We start from the raw sequence: 22,930 nt of genomic DNA on the forward strand, positions 1-22,930 counted from the left end.
ACGTAACAGTAACGAAAATTATTATTTTACTTGACACTTACACATACTGATTTTACATATCACTCTTTTCTGTAAAATCTTTAATGAATTGAGCTTTTTATCAATAACGAATGACTGGTTAAAGTCTAGTTCATACATTATGCGGTTGTTGTTTCCAATGGTCCCTTTCTACATGACTGTTGTGGTTCAGCCATCTGATGAAGATGAGAGGTTGTTATTCCAGAGCCTGGGAGAATGGATGAGTTTTTCAATGAGGGAAATGAGGGAACTTCAGATCCTGTTTGTGAAAATGGGCTTGAAAGTGACACTGCCTCAGAGTCCAGCAGACAGGGAGAGGCAGTGGCAGGCAAACACTTTTCTTCTAGTCGTCTCATAGCAACCCCTGATAAGGGGTTGGATGGGTGAGAAAGTGCACCTAAAAACATACCTGCAGGTAGTTGAAATTTCAGGCTTCATCTTAGGGAAGAAGCAAGCAAACTAAGAAGGTCACAGAGACTCCGTGAGAAACAACAATGTGAGAAATCTCACAGGCAAGGGAGTCAAGATCACAGACATGACTTTATGGCTTGTGAACCTTAAATCAGATAATTGTTTCCTTTAGAATTCAGATCAGGCAATGCTACATAACAGTGATGATCTCTAGTCCTGTTTCTAGTTCATGTTTTAGTCTAAGATCTTGGGAGTTTGGATTCATGTGCTAAGAAGTTTCTATAGTTTTGGTTTTGGATTAATATTAATGTTTTGATTCTTGTTTTTCCTGGATTTATGCTCATGTTGCTTGTGTTTTTATGCTTGTGTTTATGCTTGTGTTTTTTCCAATAAACTGTTTTTCTGCTACTTTTGGATTCTTGGTTGGTGTTGAGTGCAAGGTGAATTCTGGCTGGGGTAAAGTTCTGTAAAATCATATGTTTTAGTGTTAAAATTTGCAGAGTAAGTGCCTTGGCAATATTGTTTGTGTGCTTCACAGCTCTCTCAATGTGATGAAATGTTTCAGTTATGGAAACTGTGCCCTCAAGCCTTATTAGCTTGTCTTTCAGTTTCTTTATCAACCTTATCAAAAAGGCCAAGTGAAGCGTCCCACTTCACCTGGTTTCTGGCGAGGAAAGAGGGAGCAGCAGGGTGAATCTGTTCCCTTGTGCACAGTTCCTTCTTATGACACTTTCCCCATCACATGTGGAGGCCCAGTGCTGGCTCCATTGGAGCCAGTACAATACAGGAGGCCTTCTGTGTTGGGGAGAAAGCTTCCAGCTATGCTTTCACCCAGGTTGAGAGTGGGGCCTCCACCTGAGGTCACATGATGTTGTGTGATATCTGGTGTTGGTCTCCATCTACGAGATAGGGTGAAAGCATCCTAGGACGATGATGTCATCCCATCTGATGAAACCGTATGATCAAATAATTATAGAATTTCTCAGGCCAGGATGCTATACACTTTTGGCATACTGTTATTCTGGATCGTATACTGCAAATCCATGCCTTCAGTCATTATCCATCAGTCAGAAATGAGAAATACCTGTATTTCTTTGAATCTATGATGCACATTAATTTTAGTACCACCTACAGAAAAAGCTGTATTTATATAAAAAAGCAACCACGATCCCATTTTTGAGACATTTATATGGATAAGGATGCTTCTTAGAACTGAGGAAATACAGTTGAATACTATTAGTGAAATTATTGGTTAAACTGAATTTACACAATCCCTGAGAAACTGCAACCATCTGCACAACTGTTTCCCCCTTAAAATACTATCCTCATTTTTATAAAGATTGACCCCAGTCTTGATAATTACTATTTACTGATAGTAATAGTAATAGTGAGATGGGAAGCAACATTATTTTCCTAAATTACATGCCACTTTTTGAATTGTATTGCTAGCCTCACAACAGCATGAAAACAGATGTTGCTTCATTCCTTAATACTGGATAATCTCTCTCCATATATAAATATTGTATATATATATATCAGAACAATGCACACAATGAACAAAATCAGAGGAAGGCCACTGCTATCTTAGCTGAAATACTTGTCTTTCATATCTATTACCAGCAGGGTGAACTATAGATTAGGTGTATGCTGAGCAACAAGGGTAAAACAACAGGCTGAGGAAAGAGCCCAGGCAGGTAGGACAGGTGTTGGGATGTAACTGCAGTGCTTGTAAAAATATATCCGTTGCTACATGCATGGGCTGGAGAATTTCCCCCACATTGGCCCCGTCATGTAGGGGCTACAGTTCCACAAGCAGTTTAAAGTGAAGTTGCTGTTACATTCCTTGGATTTAGAGTTACAAAGCAAGGATGACCAGGGGGAAATCCCATTAGGAAACATGGCACCGAGAGGGCATGCACGAAATATGACAGGAGGTGACTTGTTTCATTCAGTTTAGTCACATACCTCTTTCCCCTGCCAGGATCATCCAAGATTGAATGAACAATAGAGAAACAGGGAGGAAATTTAAATATGCAATCAGGCATTAGTTGGGATTTGAGGATTGTTGTGCACGAGAAATAAATTATTTTAAATCTGCTTTTATCTGTTTTTAAATGGTGAAATTATTTATGTTAAAAGGTATTTAATGCAATATAAAAACATCAATGAGAAGGAAAGCAAAAAATATCGGGCATTAATGTTCAACGTTATAGAGGATAGTTCTATCTAAATTTTAAGAGGATAATTTATAAAAAGTATCACAAATCACTTCAATTTTGAAAGAACATTGGATATAGAGCTAATTTAATATATGCAACAGCATGTTACATTGAGTATGAAATCCTATTCCCATGTGTATACATGCACACTGGCTTTACAGGGGTCACAATGTTATCTATAAAATAATGTGCTAGAATCCTTATGGGACTCTAAGCTATTTTTGTTAGAATGAAAAAAGCTCTCTCTATGTGTCTACAGACACTGAAATGCAGAAGTGGGGACTGCAACTGAACACTGGTCCAGTGCTGGGCGTGTGGGATATGGATGCAAAACCATTGCCCCCTTTAACTGACAGCCATTTTCCTTCTTACCAGTAGGTATGATCAACATGGGGTTTTCCTACTTTAAGCAGCTTCTAGAACCACAAGAGGCCCACCATTTTCTACAACTGACTGATGGAGCCTAGCCCATTTGGCAGATAGGATTGATGGGTCCAGTTGACTTCCCACTGCTCATTAATAACTACACTATAGGAAGAGGAAGAAAAAAGAAAGCAGAAGTCTTGAAATGGCTGCTGCTATGCTGGAGAAGATTCCATTGTATGATTGTTCCACCTGATTCTGTGATTTTTGCTTTAAAAGGAAAGCAAGTATTTCCTCTGCTTTTAGATTGTTTTAAGATTGTGATTAAATCATTTCACTGAGTGCTTGAAAATACATATTTTTTCAAGTTATTAGGAACCTAAGAAGCATTATTCAGCATTATTTAGTTTCATGCATAGTATGTTTGACTTTTCCTTCCAATATTACTTAACACTGGAGTGGTTATTTTCTTGTATGGGCACGTGAGAACATTCTTACGCATCAAGAAAGGGAGCACAGAAACTTGGTTGGTTCAGATTGACATTTGGGATGGGTGTAGCAAAGCTTTCAAATTAATTACTAAGTGTCATGAATCTCTTTTTATTCTTTATGCCCCCTACTCCCTTTAAAACTAGATTAGTTGATAACACAAGTTGATTATGGTCTCCTACTGACTGCTCAGTATGGTCTTTACAACCCTCTGACATACCTTAAACCTCCTTCCCCTTTAATTCAATATTATTTATTTTCTTATTATTCAGTAATTATAAAGATTTGGCCATTTTTTCTGCCATAAAATTCAGAAATAAGTCTACTGAGAAGTATTCATGAAGATTACAAATGAGATAACCCATACAAAAACCCAGGTATCGTGTTGAAATGAAAACTATATCTGCTATTTGAAAGAAAGTTATGAAGCAAGAAAAGTCAGGAATCTAATTTTCTGATTGTCCTTCTCTCCTCAAAATCCATGTGGATTTGGAATACTGATGTAAATTCACACAAAATCTTACAAGAAATGTTAAGGCTGGAATGGCCCCTAAGAAGTGGAACTTCTGAGGCTCCCATCATAAATTGCTTTCATTAAGTTAAACAGAGCTAGCATGGGAGTCATACTTAAACTACAGGTGCTCTCATATTGAAATGAGCCTTTTCATGAGATCTCCTTGAAATATTGTTTTTACTGATAATTAAGTGTTATTTTGAGGATGAAATAGCTTTGTCTTGCTCAACGTCCACCCTATGGTATAAAAAACTAGTGGTGTAATACCCACAGGAACATACTTGCTTCCTGTTCAGATGATTTTTAGACCACTGTTACTCACCTCTGCATGGTGTTCTTCATTTTGTTGTAGAACTTCAATTACCAATTCCGCCAAGCGAATTGTATCTTCTAGCTTTTTGGCAGGTGTGACTAACCGACCTACATTTTCTGTAGTACAAGAACTTGAATTAAAATGGAGTGAGATAGGATAGGCTCAATGTAAGGCCAATCGATTAGGTGGTTAATCAAACAAAACAAATTAAGAAACAAAAAACCAAAATGAAATAATAATAATAATAATAATAATAATAATAATATTTTTTAAAATCTACATCATGCAAGGGTTAAAATGCAGTGTAGTTAGTACTGGGCAAACCATAAAGCCATTGTTTTTTGCTCTACTATGAAAACAGTGCTTCAGTTTTTAACATAATATGTGATACAAATGGATTTCCATTGTATTTCATATAATGGGTAACGGAAAAAGAGAATTCACATCTTCCAGAGACAGAATCTAATATTATCTATTTATTATTATAAATCTATTACGCGATTTCATGGCTTATGTATATATATGTTTGTCCAATGGATCTAAAACATAATTGTAATTTTGTGATTTATATAAATTGTTGTAGAAGTCAACAACATTGTTTTAAGCTATGCTGACATCAGTGGTCCCTTAACATCTTAAATCTAAACTTGCAAGAGCAGGGGAGTGCTCTATGCTGCCAATTATTCTTATTTCTGCACTTTCTTCAGTAGAAAGCAGTTTTTCTTTAGTTAAGCAAGTGGCCTCTTGATACCAGCAAACACATACGTAACATGTTATTATGTGTACTGATATATAAAAAAGGGGAAAACGAATTAACCTCTTCCCTTGCAGTTCACCTTATGCTATATTCCAATGATCTCTCATGGGAGAGCAATGAGGCATTCTCCAAAATCCAAACACCAGTTCAGTTCAGGAATCAGCATTTTCCATGTGAGAAATAATATGTCTTCATAGGAATATTGTTAACTGTGTAGAAAATTGTATTTTCTATGCAAACCACATACAAATTTTGTGTGGAATAAGTGCTGGTTGCGATTTTTTTGCAGCAAGAACAAAAATGTTAAAATTCTACATTGTTTTCTTTGAGAAGAAATTTAGTGAAGAATTACATCTCTAGCAAGGATGTGAAACCAGGATCTAATCTGGTGCAATGTATTGAATGTTCAATCAGTTTTCTAATTCAGATGTAATGGGAACAAACCACAATAAAAGCAACCCCTCTCAAAGAGATTAGTGAAAAAGGAGGGGTGATGTGGTCATAAGGATCATTTCCTAATAAACAATAGCTTATCAGATCAAGATCCTCACATGTGAATTGGGCAACTTATATGATCATTTTTCCTACACAGATTTAACCTGAGCATGATGACTAGTCAGCTCATTTGTGAAAACAATGTTAAACATTGCAGGCCTAATTTTCTTCCTTCTCTCCAACGGTGGTCTAAAAAGTATAGGATTTTTGCAGGGTTATCAGGAAGCATAATTTCCTCACTTCCTTCTGGATGATAATCTTTCCTGTAATTGTAAGAAATCATTTTGTCCACAAAAGGGATTTTCTGGATTCATTTGTAAGCTGGGAAGAAGATAGATGTTCTAGCAATCTAGCACATGCCAATACTCTGTTGGATAAACCAGCCATTTAGACTGACACTGTAAAATTCATCACATCAGATTTATGAGAAGCCTGAATACTAAATAATTAAAACGCAAGAATCTGTCTCTAGTTATATTGTGAAGATCTCCCTTCCTGGCTTTATTTTCCTTCCAAAATGTTGTGGAATAAATTTTTCAAGATCAAATTGATTAATTCAATTTATGTGGAGAACTGGTCAATGAAACAATAACTGGAGCACTGGTCAATGAGACAACATACTTCTTGATTTTTTCATACATCATATAAAATCATACAGATTCACATATTTCATGCAAAATGTTATGCAACAGTAATGTTATTTTGTGCTGACGTTGATATTTGAAAATGTTGCATATGTTAGACACTGCTAGACAAAAAATGTGGACGTTTGGAAACCAATGCTATTTCTAGAAGCGCTGCATTTGAATTTTCTTTATGACAAGCCTACAGTAGAGACTAGCTTCCTAAAATCTAAACTACATGAGAAAAAAGTGTGCTAAGCTAGACTAGAATTGAATAGAAGAAAGGAAAACTATTACAGTACTTGGTGTTTGCTTAGGTATGCCTTTCAGCATCTGATTTATCATGTTAGGCTGCGTTTGAATGGATGGATTGGGCCCAGCTGGGGGCTTGGGCACTGACGATCGTGCTGTTTGTGAATGATGTAGAGAGACAGCAAAAGGAAAGACACACATGACTTTCTAAACAGTGACAAAGAAAATGAAAACTTTGAACGAAAAGCAAGCAGAAATGATAGAAGTACAAATGGGGTTTTTTTTGCTGCTGTTTTGCTTATTGTCAACTCAAGTACTAAACAATTATGACAACAAAACATTTTTTCCAAAGTCAACAGATTCCACCATGCTACGAGAATTCACAATCTAAGACATTTAAAACTCAGTGCAAAAAGCAGGATTTTTGTACAATTTAGTTGTAGGATATTTTTTAAAATCCTTCATCTGCATGTATCAAATGTGAAAGAGCATTGCCTGCCTTTTACACTCATACAGTGGCAAGAAATATTGCCTACTATAGATATCATCTAGATATTGTCTATTAACAATAAAGAGGGAAGCAAAGGAAGGGATTGCTTTGTAAAGCGTGATAGCATTTTTAAAGTGGCAACACTATTTTCAGCTAAAAGGACAGCTATACAGCATTCTTTGTTCAGCTTAAATATGTATTCAAATCTTTCACTTCCCCCCTAAAACGTGTGGCTTCCAATTGTTTCCAGCTCATTATTTTCTACTTGGAATTCTAGTAGCTTTTATATTCTTGGTTGAATCATATATAAAACTTGCCAGTTCTATCAAATATGTTACTTTGCTATTCCAAATGTTAGAATACTGCAAATCAGGACTTGACCCATCTGTCACATAGTTTGTGATATCAGCCTGTGGATGGATGGAATATATATATGCACATGTATGTATTCCTTGTGAATGCACACAACAATTTTTAAATGATGAATGTACTATTCTCTTAATAGTTTCTGTTAGATTTCAGACTAACATTTTAACAGCCAATAACTTCTCTAAACAATTTGGTCTGTAAGGAGTCTGGCATATTTATCTGGATGGTTTGATGCCAGGAGCCCTTTTCTTTTTTCTTGTGTTTCTAAGAGACTTTAAAGAGGAAGACTCCATTGGCTTGGCTGTACATTTAAAGAAAGAGAAAATCTAGTTTGTTATAATTTTGAAAGTGTTATAAAGAAAGTTGGGGAGAATGTCATATCAGGGATGCACAAAGACATGTCCCTGTAAAACAGGCTGTTACATTCCTGGTTACTTTTAGGCAAGTTTTCCATACAGACTTCTGCTACTTGAATTCCATGAAAGGAATGAGATTTGAGCAGCTTTATGTAAAGTTTCTTCACACAGTCTTTACCAGTCTTAAGTCCCTTCACTCAACACAAGGAACTGACTCCCTTCCTACTTCTTTTCAAATAATAATAACAACCTTCAGGGGCTAAACTCAAAACAGATTCCATACACTCTTAAAATAGATTGACTCAGCAAAGCAAGGCACAGTCAAGTTTGGTGCTCATCTTATTTTTTTTAGGTGATTGCGCTATGGAATTAAAGTGGTATCAAACTGCATTTATTCTAAGGTGTGGAGTCACCCTTAGTCTAATTTCTCATGGGCCAAGGAAGAGAAGAAAGGAACAGGCAAAACATGCTGGCTTCATGTTGAATACACTATTTTGCCTTTGGTTGTTAGCGAAGATTGCCTAAGAAAAATTTGGCAAAGTTTTACTTAGGTCGCTTCTACCCATGTAATCCAGAACATAAAGACAGATAATCTACATCATCTGCTTTGAACTGGGTTATCTGAGTCTATACTGCCAAATAATCAAGTTCAAAGCAGATAATCTGGATTTTATTCAGCTGTGAAGAAAGGGCCTCAAACATACCTCAGAAAAAAGTTCTTGAACTTTCTGAGTTGCAGAAAAAATACTGGCATCTCTGAATCCCCTCTCATTATTAAATATAATGGGCAACTGCAATGATTTTCTGGAATTACAATTCAGTGATGGTGGGGTCAAAATTGAAGTGTGTCCATGTCCCATTCCCTTGGAGGACCCATACAAAATGATCTTCCTTACCTCTCTGACTTCTTGCAACTGATTAATTTTGTATTTATTCAATGTAATTGAGATTTAAATTTTGGGAGAGCTTTAAGAGAAGTAGGTTTTTCCCAATACTTATATGACTGAGAAAAAGAATTTAAGCTTTTCTTTTTTGAATCACATTTTGGCCTACATTTGAAATAATCTGACTTAGAGAGATCTTGTCCTTCTCTGCTTTGTATGAAGTCTGAGCTTGTGTATGAGAAGACTACAACATGAGTGGTCCAGCCTAAACAACAGAGGCTGGATCTACACTGCCATACAAAATCCACATTATCTGCTTTGAACTGGATTATATGGCAGTGTAGACTCATATAATCCAGTTCAAAGCAGATAATGTGGATTATCTGATTTGATAATCTGGATTGTATGCTAGTTTAGATCCAGCCCCAATATCCTGTATTAGGGATTCTTAAACCCGAGGCCCCATCTACATTGCCATATTATTCAGTTTCTGAATCCAATTATCTGCTTTGAACTGGATTAAAAGGTAGTGTAAATTCATATCATCCAGTTCAAAGCAAATAATGTGGATTATCTGCTTTTATAATTTGGATTATATGGCAGTGTAAATGCAGCCTAAATGGTAGCCACATGCCAGTGGAAAATTCATGGGTTATCCAGTTCTACCTATCTACCTACCTACCTAATATTAAACCAAAAATGTAAACTGATATCAACAACAGGAAACCTTGCAAAAGGTCATCATTCTTCAGCACTCATCATGCACTAGCCAGTTAGGTCAGAGAAAACCTCCATGGACCATTTTAACACAACCTATTCCTATTCAGTTAGAGTGTGATTGGCATGAGAGAGATTTTCTCAAAGGGCACCAAAGCCAGAGGACAAATAGACTCGTGAGACAGAGCAGCTAAGCTGCACAGCAAGCCCTGCAGTAACCCAATTTTGCACCAGCTCTAAATGTGTTTCAGCCACTCGACTTGCCAGCAGCTGCAATTTTCTGCCAGTTGCTACAGACCTAGACACCTACAGTGACCCAGATGAAAAATATATTTCAGAACTGACTGGCGTTTGACTCCTCCAACTGTCAAACATGCCCGGGTTGTGCAATGTCAGTTCTGGTGTATTTGTGTTCATGTACAGGTTGATTGGTGTTGTGTCCCCAAAGCAGAAAAATGGGAGAATGAAAGAAAGGGAAAAAATAGAAGAGAATAATAGATAGCTAGGTAGACAGGCAGGCAGAAAGATCAGTAGCTGGATAGAACAATATAAGGTAAAGTGCCTATAGCAACTGACCATTGCTTTTAAACACCTGACTTAAGGATTAGATTATGTTGTTGTCTACCTACCATGGTATACATCTACTGCTTTGTTGTTTTTAAAAAAAACAAATTAGTAAAACAAGAAGAATGTTTTGAAAAGGACCAGGAAGGATCTGTGCGTATTTCTCTGCAGTTCCCCAACAGGCCCCACAATAGTAATTAAAATACCCCTGCTGATTCCCTGCTGATGCCAGCAACCACATATAGATGTCTTCTGCCAAGCACTGTCAGGAGACTTAATTGCTTAATGCTATGCTATACAGGCAATGGATAGCATGAGGAACACCAGCACACACTTTTGTAAAGGCATCCTTATTGCATTTAGGATAACATTAACAACAATTTTGTTAAAAAATGATTTTGTCTTCTACTTGTTCACATACAAAGACTTCATTTTCTAGGGCTGATTTACAACATTTCTGGATTCCATTTGAATATTTTGGGATAACACAGGACTAGCTGGATGGCACATTGATGCAGAGGTCTGTGTGAACTGGCATCCCCATATACACATTTTTTGTGTGACTGCCATGACATATGCTACTGCAGAAATTCAAAAATAGTCACCATAAACCAAAGAATTATGATAGCTGATAAAACAACCTCACCTAAAAGCTGGGGTTCATGCAAATAAGCAAGCCTGCTTGTCTACAGCCCTACAAACCACTATGAGCCACACAAGCACAAATCCTGAGAAGAACTGGGATTTTGCTTCAATGGTGGCTACAGGCCATTCTGGATCGATCAGAGGTCAGAAACTATCTCGGAGGGGCCTGAAGATGCAGCTAGACCCCCTGGAAAGTTTTTTTTTGGGAAATGGGGGGCTGGGAGGGGAGGACAAGGATGCCATCCCACTCTTTTGGGTTCTTAGAACCCAAAGAACTGGCATGGCAATGGGGACTGACCCTCAGGATTGTGGAAGGTGGTCTGGGAGTCAATCCCCATAGGCCCAATATCTGGAAAGATCTGGCTCTTGCAGTAAGGTCTGGATCTTTCCAGGTGTTTTATTAATCAGCAGTAAACTGGGAAATCCCAGTTTACTCTGGATTAATCCAGATTAACCTAAGGCATAATTTGGACATCTCTGGTTAACCCGCAATCCATTATGGGCTTTGGATCCTAAGATGCTCAATAAGGGGCTTCTTCCATTATATTTCCAAATATTACAAAAGTGTACAAGTCTTCTCGTATTCACTTGGAAAAACATGGCTAAAATGTTACCAGTATGCAGAACTAGGAAATGTAAATGCCATTTGAAATTTACAATCTATATTAGAGCTTTCCAAAAGGCGTGTCACTACATGTTAGTATGACAACTGCAGTGTATAAATAAAATCAAAGCACTCTCAACAGATGGCCATCTAGTATCTGTTTAAAGCTTTCCAGGGAAGGAGATCCCACCACACTCCAAGGGAGTGTTTTCCACTTCTTATTGTTGTGAAGGTCTTTCTAATTTTCATGTGAAATCTCTTTTCATTTAGTTTGACTCTATTCCACTGTGTTTAGATCTCCAGGTCAGCAGAAAATAAGCATGTTTCATCTTCAACATGTCATTCTTTAAAATACTTAAATGTGGGTTCTTTTCTCCAAGTAAACATACCCAGCTCTTCATAGGGCATGGATTCCTGCTCTTTTACCAGTTTGGTTGGCTTCCTCTGGACATATTCCAGCTTGTCCATATTGTTCTTTCATTGCAGTGACCAAACTGGACACGGCATTCCAGGGGAGGTCTGATCAAATCAGAATAACTTCTTTTGATTGAGACACGATGCTCCTATTGAAGCAGCCTAGAGTTGTATTGGCTTTCTTTTTAGCTGCCACAACACAGTGTTGATTCAAAACCTATAACTTGTAGTTTGCTAAGACCCAAGATCTTTTTCACGTGGATTGTTTTCAAGCCAGGTGTCACCCACCTGTATCTGTTTCATTTTTTTCTGCTTGAGTGTATTACTTTACATTTCTCTCTACTGAAATTCATTTTAGTTTTGGCCTAGCTCTCCAATCAGCTAAAGTCATTTTGAATTCTGAACCTGTTCTCTGGGGTATTTTAGTATTAATTATACCTCCCTAATTTGGTGTCATCTGCAAATTCGATAAGCATGCCCTCAAGCCGTTTACAAAGTATTAAACAGTACTGTGCCCAGGAGAGAACTGTGTGGCACTCCACTGGTCACTTCTCTCCAGGATGAAGCAGAAACATTGGTGAGCATTTTCTCCTCAGGCTGGATCTACACTACCCTATATGCCAGGATCTGATCCCAGATTATCTTCTTATCCCAGATTATTTGGTAGTGTAGATTCATATAATCCAGTTCAAATCAGATAATCTGGGATGAGATTCTGGTATATATGGCAGTGTAGACTCAGCCTCAGTGACATCCCATGTGTGTTGGTCATCCTGGACAGTCTGTTGCACTCTGTCCAGGAAAACATGCCACAATTGTTGTAGGTGACTGCAGCCATTCCTTCATCATCCATATTTATTATTCTTAAGTAGGCACTGAAACAGAGATCTGGGACTCCCCCTCAAAAATCCCCTGCAAAATGCTAATGCAAAGTGCCTGGTGGCCTTGCCTATTAGCTGAGCTCTTGTTCATTGAGAGTATATTTTGTACCATGTGCCGGCGGTTTGTAGGATTGTTTTTTTTTTTTGAGGATGTAAACTAAGTTACTTATATTACCTTTGAATAATAGTATCTTTTTAGAAACTGGAATTATTGACCTTAGCTTATAAATGTTGCACCTCTTATAAATATACTTGTGAATAATTAATTCAAAGTGTAACTTTGCAAGCCCAAGTTTGCAGCATCCATCACATAACTGCTAGTATCCAGCAAGTCTTTTGTTGATGAATAGTCATTTATATATTCAGAAAACCTCACATTCCCATTCAAAATACCTCATACATTTATCATTGTGGCTAACTATATGGATGGGAAAAAACATTTGGAAGAATATTGTTGACTGACGGAGCAGTTATTTAGTAACAAACACAGGCTACTGCTTTGGTGGCCATTGAAATTGTCCTTTCTCTCAGCCCTTCCAGACAGGCCTTATATCCCAGGATCTGATCCCAGATTATCTGTTTATCCCAGATTATCTGGCAGTGGGGACTCATATAATCCAGTTTAAAGCAGAAAACCTGGAATCAGATCCTGGGATATAGGGCCTGTCTGGAAGGGCCCTTAGTCATAGCCTTTCCCCTTTTGCCCATTATTAGATGCATGAAGGTCTCTATTGGCAAGATTCTCTGGTGGCATAAAAAGCAGCATGCACGGTCCTTAGCCATGGGAAATTTCGGATGTTGGAATTTCGGACCTGGAATTTCAATATATTTATTGAAAGACCTTTGCCTGAGAGTTCTGACCCAGTTGTAAAAATATTCTTGTATGAGGCAGTTCTTTATGTTCCTATGCAGTGGGCCTATCTGCTATTACAAACCAATTCCTGCTCTCTCTTTGGTCCTCTTCTGCATCTAATGCAACCACATAGGCACCTACATCTCTCACTTCAACTATAGAGTAACTATGCTGAATTACAAAGCACTACATTGCATCACATGCTTTTGATTACAGAACACGGTGCAATAAGAAGCTCCTGATCTTCAAACTCATGGGTGGCTATGGGTCAGCCGAGTATTGACATGGGTATCTTTATATTGTAAAAATGACTATATTTGTTTCATCACATTTTATTTCCCTTTTGATTTAATATGCAACTGATCAACACCACCTTACTTCCCAATATAAAATACCTTCTTTTACCAAACCAAATTAGGATTAGACTAGAAATGTTTGTTTATTGCCTGCAGGTTGTATTACTGGTATATGATGATACACTCAAGTTGTTAGCCATTTCAAAATCCTTCTTGGTGGTATGTTAATTGGCTTTCTTGAAGTTTGTTTGAAACAAACTATTGGGACAAGAAAGCAATAAAATCCAATTTGAAACATGGGCACAATGGATGGAATATTGACGCTATGCAGTTCTAATTACATGGTTAATAGTAATAATTGAAAGACTATTAAGAGATTATCTTGTAGATATGCTATAATGAATAAACTGTCTATCACAAGAAAATAGGGTACTGACAACTCCTCACACATCTGCTAACAATTAAAAATGAGTAGACTACTGGGCAAGGACTACCATGGGACTGGACACAGTGATGTCAGAAGAACTTATCCGGGAGCTTATTCATCTTCATCAATCAGTCTCTATCAGCCCTCAAAACCTGCTCTGGAGGGATGGGAAGCCACATCTGGGAACATCTCAGATGTCCCAGCAAGCTGTGGGCTTCTACTAAACGGATGGTTGATTCATCCCATATTCACAAAGCCTGTCACTGTAACTCCTTAACTTTGAACATTTCATAATAGACATGTGCCTCTAACAGTATTCTTTCACAACAATTTACTCATTATGCAGATGCGCATTTATTTCCACAGAAAATTCATAATCAAAACAACTGAATGTATCGAGTTGATGTAGGTGAGGATGCTTGACTTTACTGAGGCCAGTTTTATACCGCCAGTGCTAGGTGTGGTTGATATTGTGAAAACATGGCTTTTTAATGTAAACAGCAGGTAAGATTTATTTATTTTTATGATTTTTTTGGGTTGGGATTGACTCATTGTCAGTTAAATTACAAGACTCTCAACCAACAATACTAGTAAAATAACTCAGACTAGGATAAGTGAATTCTTTTAAGTTTTTTTTTAAAAAAATGAAATACAAACTGGGGCATTTACAGTAGCTTATCTAAATATGACTCCAATGCAATCAGGGCAGAATTTGCCATGAATTTTTTTCTCAAAAGTATTTTCTCCTTAAAACAGTTGAAAATCTAGACAATCTGCTTTCACAAAACAAACAAAGGACTCAAGGAAAAACAAATAAAATCAACAGTTCAGATTTTAAGAAATTTCAAATGAAGATGTCTTGCATGTAGAAGTCATGAAAAAGTCAGCATGTCTTAAAAATTTGTGCAACATTATTGCTTTAAAGATTGTTATCTGAACTGTATCCTTGTTCCATTACATCATCACATTACAGAAAAATAAAAATACAACAAACGTGACTTCTCTTTGACCATATTGTTAGTTACACATCAACAAGAAGAACATTCCACCCAAATAGGGGGCATAAAACAGAAGATATGAAAACAAAAATGAGAATTAGTTTAGATATAAAATTGTGTTTTGAATGAAAAGCCAGATTGTTCATATCACTGGGCACCAAAATGTAGTGCTAGGTTTGGGTTTTGTTGTTGTTGAAAATGAGTGACGTCTTAATTAGACTGTGTCTCATCTCCTAATAAGGCTGTACTGAACGTTTACTACATATACTAAGGGTGAAGGAGAACACTAGTTACATCAATTAAGACAGCACAAATTAACTCCTTAAGTATTACTGCAACTCCAATTTCTCTCTACAAGGAGTACGTATCTTAAGGAGCTACGAAAAGGAAAAACAAAGATCAATAAAAACTCAACAATCCTAGTAATTTATAAGGCATATACAGTTGTTCACCTGCATCCTTTTGATTCTCTATATGAAAGAGAAAGAAAGCAACAAAGAGAAAAGAGAGAAAAACAAGAACAGATATGCAGGATTAATGAGCAAGTGGATCAAAATGCCTCCCAGTTATGTGTGATATATGACATTTGAAAAGAAAAAGGTTGCCCCGTCTCGCCCACCACCCAGAAGCATGAGTATCATTGAAAACAACTTGTTTTGTGAAGATAAAGCTTAATGTAACAAAGGAAAGTTGGTGTTTCGGTGTCTTAAGCTCTGTGAACACACACTGGATATTAGAGTGGTTAACCAATATATATATATATACTGTATAACATAGTCTATTCAAAGCTCCTATGAATAAAGAACCTAGAGTAGCATTCTGCTTGGAAAAAAAAACAGACATGAGACATGAAAAATCTAATATACAGGGAAGACTTTGTTCTGTGATCTTATACACAGATTGTGAAGAACTTTAGAAACAAATAACATCCGGGAAATATAGGGACAAATCTTTCGGTATGTCTTTCATCTGGCTTCTAGCTCATTGCTCCCCCATGTTGTTCTACCTTTTGATTGTGTACCAGTGACAAGTGTTTACAAATTGGGGTTACACAGAAGCAAAGTAAAAATGCATTCAGGTCACAGACATAAAGAAGAACTGAAAAAACTTACAGACAAATTGGAGTTCATCACAAACAAAAACAGCGGAATTTGTCTAACCTGGTTCTCAGGCTGATAAAAAGTGACTGGACTTCTCACACTGGGACTTTCACAGACAGAAGCAACAGACAAGCCAATGCTAAAGGACTTGAAGCAAGGAAAGTGAGTTGATTTGGTTCTGGATTGTACTGAAGTAATGAAAACAGAAAAGAGTGAAGACAGCATGGACTGGAGGGTGGAAGGTACTCACGAATGGTTAAATCCATCACTTGAGAGGCCAAGCAGAAGACAGGATGCTCATACATTTCTCTCTTTTTCCCTATAAAAGAGGATTTGGGCATGCAAGAGGCTTAGGTCAGAGGTAAAGAGGTTATAGGTCATAGGTCAGAGGAAAACTTTACATTAGCTTAAAAGGAAAGTAGCTGTAGAGTATTTTTGGGATACACATGGGATACAAATAAAAAAGAGATTTAAAATTGGAGGTTTACTGGATTAACCATTCAGCATGCTCATGAGTCACAAAAGGGATTGTGACCATGATTCTAAAGGTTTGTTCTGAATCGCTCGCAAGAATATAATGGTCAGAACGTCATGAATAGAGGGAAATAGAAGTCTATTGATTTAAGGCTCCGAGATACTAAGGAGTTTAGCCTTCAGTATCTAAGGCTTTCACAGGTATTTCTTCATAAACATAGCCTCAAGTAGCATTGCTGCCAATTGTTTGCAATCTGAATTTCTAATGCACTCAGGCTATTTAGTCTGAAGGAGGCACTTTATTTCCAAATCGTAGACGCCTCCAGAGAAATGTGTCACACAATTTTTCCAAAGTGAAAGAAGGAAAGGGAGAAAAGAACTCAAAGTGAGCGGACTATGCTCATGAGAGAAAACCTGAGGCATGCAGCTTGCGGATGTTGGGTTGTTTCACTTAACAATCCCAGCATGCTTTGAAACTGATGCAACCACTTTTTACAGAGGCAGCATAGAAAAGTGGCTGAACCAACCACGAACAAGGAAGGAGAGAAGCAGAAGAGAGCAGGTAGTGTGGGATGAAATACTTCTCTGAAAACAATAGCTGGAATCAAAAAGGAAAAAAGGGGGGGGGGGAGGGGGAGGAAACTAACAGAAAAAAAGGGTTTGTTGCTTCAAAGTTTCCCAGACCTAAAAGTCACAGTGCCAAAAAGAGGGCAGATAATTAACACAATCAAGAAGAATTGAGGCACAAAAGGAAAGTATACACTAACTGATCTACGTTTTGGGAAATGAATGCATTTTTACTTACAGATCATAAAGTTTGTTTTTGCATAGATACATCTGAAAGAAGAGAGCAAAGCTTACCAACAGAGTTAGTGAGCGTTATACAGAGACCTTGGGAACCCAGTGTCTGTTCAAAAGAAAATAACAACCCCAAAGTTGCCTTTGAATTGGTTCTCCCTTGTCCTCGTGAAGCGTTTGCACTTTGATTTTTTTAACAGAGTTCACCAATTAAAACTGTTCATTGACGTACAGTGCTTTGATAAATTGCTTGATAGTATAGCGCTCAAGAGACCTGCGTTCCTTCTCTATTTTCACTGCTCATTACCAAGTCAAGAGTTGATAAACATCCTTTTAGTGCCCAATTCTTAAGCATTTCTCACTGGATGCACAACAATGAATTCATTACCACTGGTACACAATTTGCATTGTCAACAGGGGAAAAACATTGAAAAAAGAGAGGAGGTGTGTAGTGTACAGACCCTGGAATATATGTGACATATCACAACAATCCAGTCCTTCTGACAAGCAAGGACTAGGGAGAGAAAAAATTTGAATGATGACATTGTTTCCTCCAGTATTATTACTGTAAGCAAAAGGAGAACATCACTTCATGGCTCACACATGATGACATGACATGAACCCATAATCCACACTGCATGATTCAATTTAAACATCTTACAACAAGGCATTTATCATGATGTGAAGGAGTTTCAAATTACTGTTCAATAGTAAGGCAACTCTGAAAATTGATTCATGTCTGTATGTAAAGAAATCCTGACAAGAGCATCTCTTCAAGCAAGTTTTAAAATGTCCTTTTGATGGGCACATGTGTCTCTGGTCACTACTTGTTATTCTTTCATAATAAAAGAGGTCAATAATATTGGCTGCAGTGAATTTAGAGTGACAAGAATGTAATCTGATGCAAGCACAGGGCCAACTAATTTGACAAGATCTGCTATGTATGAAGGGAGGGTGATAAAATATCATTTGTGAAAATATATATAGACGTTTTAAGTTGACTTACAATGAATGACTACAGTTCTAAGACATTGCTTTATTTCTAATATTTTAATAGTTCCATGAACTCCACAGCCACAAGGATTGCTTTCCCTTCCCAAACATGGCACACTATGTTGATTTCACTATTTTGTTTACTAGGAAAAAAATGACATGTATGAACGGTGTACTATTGGCCAAACATACACGCTTATTCTTCTACAACATAGATATCCTATTATCTGTTTCAGAGTCTTAAAAAAGTAGTTATTGCACCAAATCTGTTTTGAGAATGAAATAGAAAATGAAATGGTTATTATTTCGTTTATTATAGTAAAAGAATATGATATATGCAGATTTTCTTTATTTTTAAATGTAACTGTTGTGGTTGCCTTCCTGAAAGAGGATAGTAATGTTAATTCATTAATGAAAAATCCTTACCTTCAATTTTGGCATACTCTGATAGCCGAGTATAGTTTGTCAGTGCAGCTTGTTCTAAGCATTTACGGATGACAGCTTTTACCTCTTCTTGAGGAACTGGAGTAACTATGTCTTTCATCAAAACCTTGATACAAGAAACACTGATTTATTGTGTCATCCTGTTAATTGTTTTTAAAAACATTTCACCCACCCTCATAATGCCCTTTGTCTCCCTCTCCTGGCCAGAAAACAGACAGCAATAACATTATCCATTGTTCCTTGGAAACTCGGACCTGGTTACCAAGGGCCACTGCTCTGACCTTCATATTTGGATTTGGACTGTACAAAGAAGTGGCAGATTTTTACATTGTAACACTATAAGAAAAGTTGCATGCATGTGTGAGACACACATTCCAAAGATTTTCCAAGTCTTAGCTATTATATACATTTCTCATCATCATAGGTCACTTTCCTCCACCTCCACTAAGATCTGCAAGTAGCTGTTAATCTATTGTGATGCCATCTGAAGATGCCATCTGATACAAGGATGCCATCTGAAGAAGCAGATTCTTGCCAAGAAAAACTCGTGCCATCATAAATGCTCTAGTCTTTCAGGTGTCACAGGACTCAGTTCTCACGCTTCTCACATTTCCAAAACATGAACAAGAATTACATTCAGCACTGACATCAGCATGCCATTAGGTCCTCAAAAACACACTGTTCTATTAGAGTTTAAAGGAGATGGTTTATTTCTCAACCTTTACAGTGAAGGTTTGTAGTACAGTGGTGCACACATACTCTTCATATAGAAATACCCAAGCTCAGTGGCTGATATCTCCAGATAGAAGTAGAAATCACCCATGCCTAAAACCCTAAAGACACTTCAAAAGGTGTCTCAATGCAAAGCTCACTGCAATAAATAAGACAATATATCATCATGGTCAAATTTGATCTCACCAGAACAGATGAAGTTGGTGCATCAGCCTAAGTTCGGCAAAGGCCCTTGGCTAGAGCCACAGCTTGAATATCCAGGTATAAAGATATAAAAACTGTGAATCTGATTCTTCAAGAAGAGTACTACCCCTTTGAAGACTAATCTATCCCAGAGCTTTTACATTTCCTGATCAGAAACACCATGGTGTTGTCTGGTTCAGGTTAGAAAATCTCAACTGCCCCAATCCTTCTTCCAGACAACAATTCAAAACCATCCTGGAAATTGATGGTACTAAGAAATGGAACAGAGAAACACTCTCTTGTTTGTAACAATGGCCTGAATTTTACTGTTTAGTCCCATCTACTGCAGATCCCCTGAAAGAATTGCTGATTGGTGAACCAACAAATATGTAAAAATCCAGTAATTTAGTCGGCCCTCTCAATAGCATTTAGACCAAAAGTATTGCATATGCCTAGGTTTCTCATCATAGTTTCTTACAGAAACCATGTTATAGTGAAAATGAGAACTGGGAGGGGGAAAAAGTCATTGTGTCCAAACACAATCACAGTGTGTTCCAAGCAGAGAGCAAATGCTGTCCATATTAAAGCTACAGCTATACGTAAAACCATGAAACATATTTTCAATCCATTCATTCATTCATTATTCATAATTCATTGATGATTAGAAATAAAATAGCTTCCGAATATATAATTGGAATTCTATGAAATGGAAATAGCCAAATACTGTCAATTGATTTCTTCACCAATATTTGAATGTCCTTATGCTTACCCTTTCCAGGAGCGATAGTGTGGCTTTCAAAGCACCTTCTGGTCGGCCAAATGGGAAGCAATACCTAGAGGATATAATTAGGTTTTGATGTTTTTTTTTCATATATGCAATTGTATGAAGAGGCTTTGAATATGCTTTGCAAAAAGGATACCTAGTTTGTAGGGATTGGCCCTTTCTCTCAATATAATTTTATTTAATTATTTCTAGGGGACAGTATGAACCAGATTAAATGGAATTATTAGCAGGGGTTCAACCTTTACATTAGTGCACTTTAAGAAGCTTGGAATTTACAGAGAAAGTGCAAGTTATACTGCATTGGTTGAGCTGATTAAAAAGGCTTTTAAGAACAGATTTAGCACTGTCTTGCAGGTTAACTTTTTTTGTTCATCACATCACAGTATAATGACTGTATTCATTGGGATTTATGTATTCTTATGTTATCCAAATTTTCTCTCTCAAATACTATTGATATGAGTGAAAACAAAGAAATTGGAATTTTTTAATGGGTATGATTATTTCAGTAAGATATGTCACTTAATGTTACCCTATGAAAACAATGAATACATCAGGAGATTCCAGGTTGGAAATTATGCTCGTTGATAGATTACTGAAGAGTAGCAATGTGGTGGGAGGAATCATGAATGAAAGTGACTCAATATTTGATTTTCTCTTGAAAGGTGGTCTTTTTTAAATTTGTCCATAAGCGCCAACACAAGAGTTTTGAAAACTGGGATTTGCATCACAGTTAAATAATTTTGGGGGGACTGCTAACCGTGTAATTGCTAGCCTATAAGAGATCCAACATTACTGTAGTGTTTCTTCCTATTGGTCCTCTAATGGCAATGACTCCAGCAAAGCAAGAAAGTCATGGAAAGAAGATAAAGCAACAATAAAGAGATGACTTAAAGAAAGCAACAAGATTAGAAGGTAGATAATTAATTTATTAAATTTTTAATAGGTCATAATGCAAGTTATTGCATTATGGTAGTCCATCATGAACAATAAAACGAAATAATTAAGGTTTAAAAATATACAATAAAATGGACAATTTTGCTTTGGAAGTAGTTTTGTCAATTTATAAAAATTTAAATTCATTGACCTCATTTAAAGAATTAACATATTCTGAGAAAATAAAAATTAAAAATAATATTACAAAATATGTCAGAAATGATATTCTAGTTATTCCTCTTATTGACCTCATTTAAAAAATATTTAATATAGTTTGACAAAAGAAAAAATATATTACAAAATCGCAGTTAGAAATTATCTTCCAGGTAAGGCAATACAATCGTTAATGTCAAAAATAGAGCAATTTTAGGAGTTTAGCACTGCTTATAATGTTAATGGCATCAGTATTTGTTAAAATAGCCCACTGAAGTTATGTTTATGTAACTAATCATCTCTGCAGCATGTAAAATTCAGCATTCTATCTTGTCATGTGGAGTAAGAAAGAGCAATGATTACCTAAAATGCGTGATTTGATTTTCCAATAACACCCGCAGTCTTTCTTTGATTTCTTCAAACCGCTCTTTTTCTTCTACTGTTACAGTTCCTATTCCGTCAGGCCTGAAGGAAAGATGCTACAATAAGTTTCTTTTACACTTTGCCATTTCATTTATAATTGAAAACAACTGCAGAAATAACTGGAGCTTATTTATTTTGTACCTCATCATTCTCTCCAAAATGCAACCCCTCAAAAAGAAGTGAAAACTGAAAACTAGTCTTAAGAAGATTATCCTATAAAAGCAGTGTGATCATGTAAGGCAGGGATAGAAAGAAAGAAAAAGTGCAGCAAGCCCTTTGCAAAGACCATTTCTCAACAGTCCATCAAAAGCCTGTCTGGATCAAATGTTCTTTTTCTGTTGGGGGAGGAACCTGAGAAAGTCCTTGATGAATTTCAACATTCAAACCACTGATTCAGACCAAAGAAATGTCATTCCAAAATTGTCTCATTGAGTTTCTCATTGTGAAAGGACTATCAACCCACGATTGAGAGAAAACATAAAAATGCTTCTGCTCCCTCATGGTATTAAGTGAAAAGAGAGAGAAGAGAAGAGAAGAAAAGAAAAAGGAAAGACAAAAAGAACAGCAGATCTCTGTACCTCATGGGGTACCACACAAGGGGAACTCAACTTTGAACGTTGGGTTTTAGGTCAGGATTGAGCCATTTCAATGGCTCTGGAGTAGGGACATAAATCCCTGCCTATTTAATCCTCACTTGTAAAGATGAATGAGTATGGTAGTTATCTCTTCATTGTGCACAAAAGGAAACAAATATTCCTCTATCATATTCTTCCCATATTCAAGTGTCCTGACATAGACAGATTATTCTCTGGAGAAACACTTGTGGCATTTTATGTAGCAAAATGGGGAGGATTTTAAAAAAAATTCAAATGTTTTCTCCAAATAAGAATTCTGCCCCAACTTTTCAGAAAGAAAACTGGACAGAATTACAAAATTCTCATTGGCTTGTCTTCCATTCCTG

The 22,930-nt window shown here is 36.8% G+C and overlaps 1 protein-coding gene and 1 long non-coding RNA gene across 20 annotated transcripts in view; one reads left to right on the forward strand and one right to left on the reverse strand.

The window, feature by feature from the left end:
* cadps (calcium dependent secretion activator) overlaps nt 1-22,930 on the reverse strand; it is a 445,008-nt gene that overhangs the window by 109,874 nt on the left and 312,204 nt on the right. For 5 of the 18 annotated variants that reach the window (XM_062969670.1, XM_062969662.1, XM_062969671.1 and 2 more), the window contains 6 exons: nt 21,910-22,011; nt 20,446-20,509; nt 18,744-18,867; nt 16,303-16,371; nt 15,405-15,422; nt 4,337-4,443 (listed from right to left, as the gene is read on the reverse strand). In XM_062969670.1, the coding sequence (XP_062825740.1) occupies nt 4,337-4,443; nt 15,405-15,422; nt 16,303-16,371; nt 18,744-18,867; nt 20,446-20,509; nt 21,910-22,011 (484 nt within the window). The remainder of the gene's footprint in view (nt 1-4,336; nt 4,444-15,404; nt 15,423-16,302; nt 16,372-18,743; nt 18,868-20,445; nt 20,510-21,909; nt 22,012-22,930) is intronic. The other 13 variants (XM_062969666.1, XM_062969673.1, XM_062969667.1 and 10 more) reach the window with 3 other exon arrangements.
* The window catches only part of LOC103279515 (uncharacterized), a 97,533-nt gene that overhangs the window by 44,717 nt on the left and 29,886 nt on the right, over nt 1-22,930 (forward strand). Inside the window, exon 3 of one of the 2 annotated variants that reach the window (XR_001730565.2) lies at nt 3,024-3,353. The exons of the other annotated variant lie outside the window; for it this stretch is intronic. This is a non-coding gene — a long non-coding RNA (uncharacterized LOC103279515). Of the gene's footprint in view, nt 1-3,023; nt 3,354-22,930 lie in introns of those variants that run through there. 2 annotated transcript variants of the gene reach the window in all.

The sequence above is a fragment of the Anolis carolinensis genome, chromosome 2, assembly GCF_035594765.1.
Source record: "Anolis carolinensis isolate JA03-04 chromosome 2, rAnoCar3.1.pri, whole genome shotgun sequence".
Classification (NCBI taxonomy): domain Eukaryota; kingdom Metazoa; phylum Chordata; class Lepidosauria; order Squamata; family Dactyloidae; genus Anolis; species Anolis carolinensis.